Source organism: Cololabis saira, chromosome 20 (assembly GCF_033807715.1).
Source record: "Cololabis saira isolate AMF1-May2022 chromosome 20, fColSai1.1, whole genome shotgun sequence".
Classification (NCBI taxonomy): Eukaryota; Metazoa; Chordata; class Actinopteri; order Beloniformes; family Belonidae; genus Cololabis; species Cololabis saira.
The window spans coordinates 11,430,713-11,442,549 of record NC_084606.1 but is presented as its reverse complement, the minus strand read 5'-3'; the positions used below and the strand labels follow the sequence as shown (position 1 = coordinate 11,442,549).

Here is an 11,837-nt window from a genome sequence, read left to right as displayed (position 1 = left end):
GGGTTTACTGAAGACTGGTCATTTTGACCCAGAGGACTGTATTCAGAAAATGAGGACAACAGGAGGGTTAAGTAAGTAGTTTTGAAACCAGTACTTTTATACTTTTACTTGAGTAAAAAACTTGAGGTGATACTTCAACTTCTACAGGAGTATTTTTAAACTCTAGTATCTATACTTCTACCTGAGTCAGTGGCGTCAATTCAGTCGAAGCTAAGGTATGGCAAGGTTACGAGTCACAGAACTTAACTAGAGTATCAATCAACACGTCCAGCAAATACTCATCACAGAAGTCTATGTAGCTTATCTGTGTGGTCAAGAAAATTGGAACTTTTTCAAATGTAGTCTTGCTCACTGCAAAAACTCAAAAGTCTCTTATTTCTAGTTAAAATGTCTCATTTTTAGTCAAAAAATCTCATTACACTTAAAACAAGAGTCATTACCAGAAAAATAACTTGTTATTTGACCATTTTCACCTGTTTCAAGTAAATTTTCACTTGAAATAAGTAGAAAAATCTGCCAGTGGGACAAGATTTATCTTCTCATTGCAAGCAAAACAATTGTGAAATGTGAAAATCTGTGAAAATCTACTTGAAACAGGTGAAGATGGTTGTTTTTGAGTCTTGTCTTAAATGTAATGAGATTAAAAAAAAAATGAGACTAAAAATGAGACATTTTAACTAGAAATTAGACATTTTAACTAGAAATAAGACAAATATTCTTGTTAAGATTTTGAGTTTTTGCAGTGTATAATAACTAGTGAAATCGATCATGTTGTTCTTATTTGCATTTGTAGTTATTCCATAAATGTATTTAAAAAAACAAACATTTACATTTAACCCTTGCAGCCAAGGTGTGGCGGCTGCCATACCTTGCCATACCCAATTGACGCCCCTGACCTGAGTAATGAACGTGAATACTTTTGACACCTCTGGCAGCAGGTGAACCGATGGCTGCTCGTTGCTACGCAGTGACGTCACGGACAGACGACATGGCGGCTGCGGTGAAGGCGGAAGAAGGTAAAGAGCTTTAACAGACGGTTCCGTCCCGGAGCTGCTCTCCGCACGATGCATCTTACCGACTAACACCCCCTTAACCCTGCGCGGATCCCCGGGGGGCGGGACTGGCCTCGGGGTCCTGGGCATTTCAGCCCCGGAGCCGCAGCCCTCAGCTCCGGCTGTCGGGGGGTGTTTTTACCGGGAGCTAAGCGGCTAACCGAGGCTCGTTAGAGTTAGCCGACCGGGAGCTGCGCGGCTCCCGCGGCCGGGGGGGGAGCGCCGAGAGGCGGCCGCGGCAGGTAGGCGAGTCCGCGGGCTGGCAGCGGCCTCCGGCAGGAAAAAACCGCCTCACAGACATTTTAAAACATCCAACCTGCAGGTCTTCCCCTCCCTGCCCAGCAGGTTAATTGGCCCCACCTGCGAGGAAATGTCAGTAGTTCGTGCTTGTTGGGGCACTGAAAAGCATTTGATTGATTTATTGATGGATTGATTGATGGGTTGCTGTGAATTGCTTATCTGATCTGTGTTTGTTAAGTCATTTGTGTATCTGAATCCCACAGCTTCATCTGTGTTGTTATATAAGTCCCTCACTCTTCATGTAAAGTGGGTGCAAATGTGGTGGTTGCTAGGCAACTGGGAGCTGCTGCTGATGGTGTGTGTGTGTGTGTGTGTGTGTGTGTGTGTGTGTGTGTGTGTGTGTGTTTTCTGCAGCAGGGCAGAGCAGGTGGCTGTGTGTAGTTTGAGTCTCATCCTGCATGGACCCGTCGCCATGAGCAACAAGGAGATGGTTTCCACGGAGACAGGTCAGTCCCAAACACCTAGACATGGCAACACCACAAGGGCTGTGAGGGCTGTCCTTCTGCGTTGCTACGGTGACCGCATGTGCTGCTTTTCTTTGGGGGGGGGGTTGGGGTGTGTGTGTTTATTTCCTTATTTTTGAGTGTTTTCTGGAAGTTTCCGGGAACAAAGCGCATCGTTTGTGAAGCTCAGAGTTGAGGTGACAATTACAGACACACACGGAGAAAGAAGGGAGGAATGGCGGTGATGTAAGTGAACAAGACTTAAGCTAGTGCACTGGCAGAGACAGAAATGACACTTGGTCACGTATTGAGTTTTCCATCATTCCAGACAGGCGCGATGTATTTCTGTCCAACGTAAGCTCTTATTAAATACATGGATTCTGTTTCATTCACGTGCGTGTAGGGTGATTGATGATTCTAAATTTTCCATAGGTGTGAGTGTGAGCGTGCACGGTTGTCTGTCCACATAAGTGGCCCTGTGACAGACTGGTGACCTGTCCAGGGTGGACCCCTGTAATGAGCTGGGACAGGCTCTGGCAGACGCCCCCCAGACCCTGGACAGGATCAGACGGGTGTAGTGGATGGATGGAGTGATGGATGGATGGATGGATGGATGGATGGATGGATTCACACTGAAATCCTTCTACATGGAAAGATAAAATGTCATCAGATGTGTAAAACTAAACTGAAAGTGTTCGTCCGTACAGTCGTCGCCTCTGAGTAGTTGTAGTTTCAGGGTGCTTTCAGACCTGTGGCCCGTTTGATTTGTTCCGATTCAGGGGCTAAATCGATACAGTTGTTTCGTTTTCCGTTTGTGTTCAAAAGGCAACCGTCTGTAGCGTTTCAAAGCTGTTACAAATGCCATGCGCGAACCAACAGTTCTCTCATTGGTCAGAAATGAACGCAGAAGGAGTTTCCTCTTCTGTACCCCGGGAAAAACAACAACTATGGAGCATCGTAAGCGAGTTATGAGTGGGTTGTGTCGGTTGCTGTGTGGATTATGTTCTCACTGCAAACGAACCGCTCCAGGTCTGGAATGGAAGCGAGCCGAGACCAGCTCTCCTAGGTGATCTCGGCTCGCTTGTTTTATAATAATAATAATAATACATTTTATTTATATAGCGCTTTTCTGGGCACTCAAAGACGCTTTACATTAAAACAAAACACATAATACAAATTACAATTACACAGGACAGTACAAAAGGACACAACATGAGACAGGACATTAATCACACATTAAAAGCAGTTCTGTAAAGGTGAGTTTTGAGATGGGATTTGAATGCTGGGAGGTCTGTAGAGTCACGGATGTTTTTGGGGAGGGAGTTCCAGAGGGTGGGTGCAGCGATGGAGAAGGCCCTGTCGCCCCAGGTCCGGTGCTTGGTTCTGACTGGAAGGGACAGGAGGTTGGCGTCAGAGGAGCGGAGGCTGCGGGAGGGAGTGTAGCGGTGGAGCAGGTCGGTGAGGTAGCAGGGGGCCTGGTTGTGGAGGGCTTTGTGGGTGAGGAGAAGGATTTTGAAGTGGATCTGTTGAAGGGATGGGGAGCCAGTGGAGCTGGGGTGATGTGATCTCTGGAGCGGGTGTGGGTGAGCAGGCGGGCGGCAGAGTTTTGAATGTATTGGAGTTTATTGAGGACCTTGGAAGTTGAACCGTAGCTGTTGCAGTAGTCGAGTCTTGAGGTGATGAAGGCGTGGATCAAGGTTTCAGCGGTAGAGAAGGAGAGTGATGGACGGAGACGGGCAATATTTATGCCGCATCCGAGCGCGATTGCTGTGTTCACATATACCAAACAAACCAATCTTTAGGGGGAAACGCTCCCTGTTTCGGAACAACTGCTCCAAACGGGACAGGTGTGAAAGCACCCTAAATGTTGAATTTGAGTGAGGATAGGTTAATTTAGAGATGTGCCGATCCACTTTTATCAAGTTGTGACTGAGTTCTGATGAGAAGCTCCTGATGATGACAGATGACATGAAAACTTTCCTTTTAAAGGGCCAACATTGGTTCATTAATTGCCTTGATCAAACCCTTCAGATAAGTTAAAAACAACGTGTTTCAGCTGGACAGGATGAGTTCAGCGGGACGTTTTTAGAGATGTAGCAGTTTTTGTTAGGAATAAAGTTTGTGTTGTTTCGGCCGTCCCAGAACAAAATTGGGATCTTCTTGTTTTTTCCCCAAACAAATATGAACTCTATGCGTTTGATTCATCTAACTGGAATTCTGCCTCTGCGACACCATGGCGCGGTTCTGGTGTGGAACTTCAGTCCAGCATCAGAACCACCTATAGAGGACTGATCAGTGTCTCTGACTTTGTCCTTCTGGACTCTGAAGCCCATGAAACCGATGAATGCGTGCTAATCCAGACACCCACAATGTTTCCCTGAATTAAAGTTAATGGGGATCTTTATTTGTCAGCATTTATCTTACAAAGCAGACTTTGTCCCCTGCTTCTAAGCCATCGTGAGTTACACTAGTGGGCTGCTGTTCCACCACTGTTGTCAACCCGGGGACGTGAACCTCGAGCCCACCTCTGTAGCCATTGCCCCTGATGAAGAATTTTGACAGCTTGGCCCCCTGCAGGGGGAGGTCGCCCCAGTCCTACCTCCTGCAGGGCTTTGAACTGGACTCAAGACCTTTTGAGGAAGCTCCAACTTGCTACTCAACTTCCTACCCCCCGGGCAGATCCCGACACCTGGAAGTTGGTTCAAACAGACAGGAATCAAGAGAGCACCCCATGGGGTGATTTGGAGGTCTGTGTCAGTCATGCCAAATGTCTGATAATGACATTTGGCCCGATTCACATCCGACTGTAAATTACTTTTCTGTCTCTTGCCTGATTCGTGTATTCCTGCATTTGTTAAACTCCTTGTTGTATAAGAATCTGATTACAACCTCACTCGAGGTCAGCATTTCTACCAGACCTCTGGCCTGTGTAGAAGTGCTCACCGCCGGCTCAATAAAACCTCATAAAAACCACAAAGCGGACTTCTGAACTGGTTTGATAAATTCCACAACACCCCCCACCCCCCCACCCATGCAAAGACAGACTTAAAGTGGAAAAATGGGTTAAATTGCTGAAAGTACAGTGAATTGATGGGGAAGTAGAGAAGGAAACGCTCTAATGACAATGATCAGTCCTGTTATTGATCAGTTTCACTGTTGGTAGAGTGTCATGTTTCCATGACGACCAGCCAGATGGGAAAAAGCATAGCAACGCAACAAATATGAGTTTTGATCCAGAATTGGACTTTTTACTCTGTATTGTTTTTTTTTCCACTTTAGGAAACTGTACACTTTACAATGAAGCACCACTACCATCCACTCTCTCAATCTCCCTCTGTCTCTCTCTCTCTCTTTCTCTCTCTCTTGTTCACTTACTCATTCACCCTTTCCTTCAATTACACTCTCTCTCACCCTCACCTGTCGCTCTCTCACTGTCTCTCTCACACTCTACTCTGAGGTGTCTATGGAAGCTGATGTGGTGGCAGACATTGGCCACAGTTACATGATGTTTTTTAATTCGGAATTAATTATTCTATTAAATAATTCAGAATTGAACTATTTTTCTTCGAGTTTACATGGAAATAGTAATTCCGAATTGGGGTTTACATGGAAAACAGGTTTGATCGGCTTTATCCAATTCCTCTTAAGGTCTGGGGGTTGGGAAGGTTCTGATTGGATAGGGGGGGACCGGAAGTTACGTCTACAGGGAGAAAAACAAACTTAGCCGCTTAGCCGCTACAACTTTGAAAAGCTCACAGTTTTTATGTTTCCTGCCATCTGTTCTTTTAATTATTTCCAGGTCCTCCAAGCTGTTTATTAAATAAATCGTCTCTGCTCCGTTTACTGCGAGCTGTCATCTTGAAACTTTGTTTGGAAAACAAGCCCAGCGCGGAATATAAGCGTCATGGAGACAGACGGGCAAGGGAACGAGCAGCGGAGAAAGACCGGAATTAATTTAAAGCGGAATGATGAGTGTATACATGATCGCGGAATTATTCTATTCGGATTTAAAATCGGAATAAACCAGCCACTTACTTCGGAATTAAGTTTAATTTGGACATTTTCATTCGGAATTAGGTGTTTACATGGTAATTTTTGCTAATTTTAAATGGGATTTAATTTTAATTCTGAATTAAAGAGGAATTAATGTAAACACACTGATTCAGGAAAAACCAACTTGTTCTGGGTTAAGTGTGATACGCTGGCCAAACCCCAAAAAATGTGAAGGAAGACCTCCGGGTGTTTAGAGGGAAGGCCTCCGGGTGTTTAGAGGGAAGGCCTCCGGGGCCTTTAGAGGGAAGGTCTCCGGGGCGTTCCCGCGATGTTTTAGCTTGGAGGTCCCTGGTGATGGCGGGAGATAAAATATCTGCAGAACTTGGATGTGGACACGTGATTTTGCAGGAAAACTTAAACCAGAAATGCAAATGAACCTGTTGAAACCAGACGTTTCTAGAAATCCATCACTGGTACTGTTGGGGCGACTTGTGGAAGGAGGGGAAACCCCGGTGACGATGTGGATGTGGGCCTGCAGCAGCCCAGCAGAACCAGTTGTACCGGGGCTGTTTGTTCTGACCAGTAACTTTATTATCTGTGTGTGCAGACAATAAAGCTCAGAGGAAGGTGTTTGTTCCCAACAAGCTGCTGGAGTGTCTCCCTCGCTCGTCCACGCTGCCCAGCGAGCGTCTGAGGTGGAACACCAACGAGGTGAGGGCTTCTGTCGGTTTTTGCATCGTTTTGTTTTTGAAAAAATCGCGTAGAATTAAGAAGAGGTGAATGAAGTCAGACTTTGAGCTAGGCCTGTGTTGAAAAAATCGATTTTCCGATTATAAGTCGAATCTCATATTAATTCCTAAAAATCGATTCGTATGTCTAAAGATAGATTTTTTTTTTTTTTTTTCTCATCATTACATTACAACTTTTGGTATATTTTTGTTTATGGCCAAAGAAGGAATGTTTTGTTGGACAGAAGAATAACTGGTGCCATGTTTTTGCCTTTAAATATATTTGAAGGTATGAAAACATTAAAGTTTTCAGTTATAATTGTGTGAATTGTCTATATTTCATTACTTTATATACTGTCTTGGGGTCACATTTGCATAAAATGCTAAAATCCAAATTCTCAAAAATTAAAAAACCAAAATAGAGCAAAAATGGAAATAAATAAAACCATTTCATCCATCTCTGTTTGCTGCCCTGGATCTGTTTGATAATTCTGCCACACAATGTTTCTGAAAGCAGTTCTATCAGCATTCTGGGAGGTGATTGGTCCTTACAGCATCATTAGCTGCCAATACTGGCTGTTGAATCTCAATATATTACTAGTATTATGTTGCAGAACTACACAGTCATATATTTCATGCAATAGTTCAAAAACAGTTAAAATAACACCAACCCAAATCAGTATCGGATCGAATCAAATCTTGATAATCGATTCTGAATCTTAAGAATCGGAATCGAATCGATTCTTGACATTTGAATCGATCCCCAGCCCTACTTTGAGCTTTTTACCTTTGGTGGAAGAATAACGCAATAATAATAATGATGATGATGATGATGATGATGATGATGATGATGATGATGATGATGGAGATAGAGGGCTGCATTGGGATTGGGTCCTGCCGGGTCCCGCGGGAACCAACGCAAATCTGACGGGAGCGGGCGGTTTGAACTTTGCTGTGGGCAGCTAAAAAACACTGCGGGATCGGGATGTAGCTTAGCGACAAGATAAAAATCAATGATGTGGAAAAGAACCTCAAACAAGGTCTTTGCAAGACAAAGCAAGGCCAGTCAGATATTTGGACGAACTGTGTTTAGTGTCTGTGGAGCATCTTGGAAGAGAGACGCAGGGATTGGGACGCAGTCGGTCAGCAACATTCTCTTCCTCCACAGCAATGTAATGGCCAAGCGATTCATTTGTTAGATTATTTCGTTCCATTCGTTAACTTTGTTTATTTTATGTTATTTATAAGTGTTATTTGAGCCACTCACAGCCTACTCTCGTTGCTATAACCTCAACCACATAATTGATGCGCGAAAGGAGAAATAGCTTGTGGTTGATGACAATGATGGATTTGCATCTAACTTTCAGTCAGGTGCCTATGAACTGTCAATTATCCATCAAGCTCCACAATGATCATGTTAACATTAAATCAGATACATTTGTCTAGGACAACATTTCTCTTGTGGGGTGGGAAAAATCAATGCATCTCTATTATTGTGCGGTCAAGAAGAAAACAGTCTCTAGATGGAGATGATGTTTGTTTTGTTTTATTTAGGATCCCCATTAGCATTAGCCACAGCATTAGCTATTCTTCCTGGGGTCCGACATACACACAAATTAACACTTAATATATAACAGACATACATTATACATGACAAAACAAAACAATAATAGACACAACTCCCTTAATCACAATCTATACAGAGGATAACTAAATCAACATCATTCTCAGACATACGTACATAGAAATGAAATCAAATAAAACACCTTTATAACCAATACCTGCCTGGAATGACCTTATCTAGAATTATTTGACCACTTTTCACCTTTATTTAGAAGTACTGTGTATGATCATGAGACTAGAGGGTCCAGCAAAGGTCAGCTGGAGGTGCCTCACCCAAGAACAAATGCCTTATCACGATCTTTTATCTATACAGCACTAACCCTATGGAATAATCTGCCTCACTATCTCTGTTTTATAGAAAGTAAACAAGTATTTAAAAAGAAACTTAAATCTAATTTTAGATTTTAGATTATAATGTTGACTTGGCTGTATGTCGAATGGTTCCGTTATGTGTTTTAGTGCAAATGAATTTTAGGTTCATAGAATTATTAAATGTTTGTCTTAAGTGTTTTAACATCAGATATTTTATAATTGTATTTGTAAATGTATGATATATTGTGGATGATGTGATTGACTGTTTTATATTTTTGTTGTTGTTCTTTGTGGACCCCAGGAAGACTAGTTGGTTACTACGGTACCAGCTAATGGGGATTCTTAATAAAATAAAATACATTATGATGGGGTTTACACTACCTATAATTATATTCAACCTTCACTTTGTTCCTTCTAAGTGACAAATCATCATTCATTAAATTTAAAAAGATATTGTTTCAACTGAAACTTAAACCAATCTTTGCTACCTGCATGTGAAATATGAACTGGTATAGAGTTCCAGCCAACCATGGCTCGGTAAAAAAAAGTTCTCTGAATCATACCTGTTCTCACCTTTGGTAGTATGAACCTGCTTTCTGATGTGATTCTTGTATTGTACCCATGGTGAGCAAAATGGTAATGGAAATGTGGTTCCTGGTGGCATCACATGTCTTGATGTATTCATGGCCCATCAGAAAAATGATAATGTGATCAAGACTGCAGCGTTTACTTGTCCTTTGAACCGCAGGAGATCGCCTCCTACCTGATATCGTTTGACAGACATGACGAGTGGCTCTCCTGCGCCCTGAAGACCAGGTACCCCTCTGCATGTGCCTTGCCAGACCCCGCTGAGGGGATGTCAGCCCGCTACACTGCTCACTGATTGTGTTGTTTGATTGTCAGGCCGAAGAACGGCAGCATCATCCTCTACAACAGGAAGAAGGTGAAGTACAGGAAGGATGGTTACTGCTGGAAGAAGAGGAAGGATGGAAAAACGACGAGAGAGGACCACATGAAGCTGAAGGTCCAGGGCATGGAGGTGAGCGATGCTCAGCTGAGCTCCAACACAGCGCTTTCAAATAGGTCGAAATGAAAACCAGGACGTTTATGCTAATTTTTGTTTCTTTGAAGGCAGTATGAGTCAGTAATATTAAGATGGCTAGCTTAAACCGTGTCCTAGTGTTGAAGATACCGACTTCCAGGTGTTATTTTGTCCTGTTCTTCCTGGACATCTTAAGGTGTCCAAAGATTCTGAGTTGTTGCTGCCATATTTTGGGTTTAAGTCCACCATTCTCTGTCAAGGACAGGTGAGGTAGAGGTGTGGTCTTGAAGGCACCAGATGAGGTCCTAAAATCTGCTGCACCACAGAAGAGAAAATGAGCTCTCGACACTGATAAAAACCCCAGAGCGTCAGTCTGGATCCTGGACTGGATCTTCTTCCTCTCTGGTGCTTGTTTCTCCTTCCAGAAACCATCTGGAATACTGATAAGGAACACAAATCAGTGTCATCTATAATAAACTGGCATTTGTATTGATTAACACCAGATAACACTGTTGTGAGTGTTGTCTTGTAGAATTAAAGAAACAGAGGTCCTCATACAGACCCTTGTGGTACTCCTCAGCTACTACAATCTATGTTTCCATGGGGATGGTCCATCCCAGATGCCTCCAAGTCCAGAGATGTCCCCTCTGGCTTCTGTCCCACGGTGAAGTCTCAAGTGTCTTTTGTGAACGTATCTCTCCAGGGTCTTGCACGTCCCTTCCAGATTTTCTTGAAATGTCTTGTTGTAGACATTTTAATAACTTTCTTACACATTTTTATTTGTATTTTGTGGCACTAGTGGCCTTTATTGATGAAGTAGATGGATAGGAAGCAGGTAGGCAGAGGGGGGCGTGCAGCACAGAGGGACGTGTCATTCGAACCCGTGCTGCTTGCACTAGGGCGACAGCCTCTTTAAATGGCGCCCGCTTAACTCGCTGAGCTGCCAACGCCCTTCACAACTGTGTCCGTCTTTGCTCCTCCGAGACTGGGCCTTCGATGGATGCCCTTGAATCAAATCAATGGCATCGTGACTCAGCCAGCCCACACAATCCCCTCTGTAGAGCTCCGCGGCGCCCAACGTGCACCACCAGGATTTTCTGACTGCGTTCTTCTTTTTCAAACCTCCGGCCGCTGTTTCTCCTTTGTCAGGTTCAAAGCTGGTTGAATGAAAGTTTGCAGCAGGGTCTGTAATGTTGGGCTGATTACCAACATTTATCAGCTCCGTTGGAAACATGTGATTAGCTAGTTGCTAAGTCTAAGCTACGCACAGTAAACGCTGCTGAAGAAAAGAAGCAACACTGGCGCCTAGTGGTGTGATTACAGAATGACGCGAGCGATAATGTGCAAGTAGAAATGCATGTGACTGCGTGGTCGCCGTGGGAACTCTACCTGCTTCAGGGATGGCGTGGTCGCCGTGGATACCCTACCTGCTTCAGGGACGGCGTGGTCGCCGTGGATACCCTACCTTCTTCATTGAGGCCGTGGTCGCCGTGGCTACCCTACCTTCTTCAGTTAGGCCGTGGTCGCCGTGGCTACCCTACCTTCTTCAGGGATGGCGGGGTCGCCGTGGCTACCCTACCTGCTTCAGGGACGGTGTGGTTACCGTGGATACCCTACCTGCTTCAGTTAGGCCGTGGTCGCCGTGGCTACCCTACCTGCTTCAGGGATGGGGTGGTCGCCGTGGCTACCCTACCTGCTTCAGGGACGGTGTGGTTACCGTGGCTACCCTACCTTCTTCAGGGATGGCGTGGTCGCCGTGGCTACCCTACCTGCTTCGGGCCATAGTCCCCTGACTGGTGACTACGGTCTCTGCCTGGGTCTGAAGGAACCCCAACCGTTCTTGCCAGAATAATAACTAGATGTTCTGAAACGGTGAGCGGCGTCGAAGGGTGTGTGCTGATACTGATCCTACTTAATTTTAGTTTTTACTAACAAACATAGTTTTAAAATAATCCAATCCAGAAATCCAAGAATGATAGTTGAGGCGCATCAAGGCATCATAAACGGAGCTCCAGTTGTAACGAAGATGGACCACGATAGCCTGATGTTGGGCGGAACGGCAGGAAACGACCCGGGATCTGGGACGAGTGGAGGGACAGAAGAGTCTGTCTGTGTTTGTAGTGGTGTGATGTTGTTGCGCCATATAATGAACAAGGCAGCCAAGTGCACGCTTTTATTTTGAAGGGCAGTGTTTTTGCTGTCAAGTTTTCTTTTATTTCTTTGAGAGCTGTTAATATTCGGGGAGAAAAGGGTATTAGTGTAGATGTTCTTGTTGATGTTCAACACATATATGTCAGGAAATAGGTCTCTGAGTATTACCGGAAGTATAGGGAGTATTTTATTT

The 11,837-nt window shown here is 44.3% G+C and overlaps 1 protein-coding gene across 4 annotated transcripts in view; it reads left to right on the top strand.

The window, feature by feature from the left end:
• The first annotated feature begins 944 nt into the window (after positions 1-944).
• The window catches only part of camta2 (calmodulin binding transcription activator 2), a 59,644-nt gene continuing 48,751 nt past the window's right edge, over positions 945-11,837 (top strand). Inside the window, exons 1-5 of one of the 4 annotated variants that reach the window (XM_061710728.1) lie at positions 945-1,016; positions 1,707-1,798; positions 6,396-6,499; positions 9,200-9,267; positions 9,355-9,490. In XM_061710728.1, the coding sequence (XP_061566712.1) occupies positions 1,765-1,798; positions 6,396-6,499; positions 9,200-9,267; positions 9,355-9,490 (342 nt within the window). In that variant the 5' untranslated portion in view covers positions 945-1,016; positions 1,707-1,764. The other 3 variants (XM_061710726.1, XM_061710729.1, XM_061710727.1) reach the window with 3 other exon arrangements.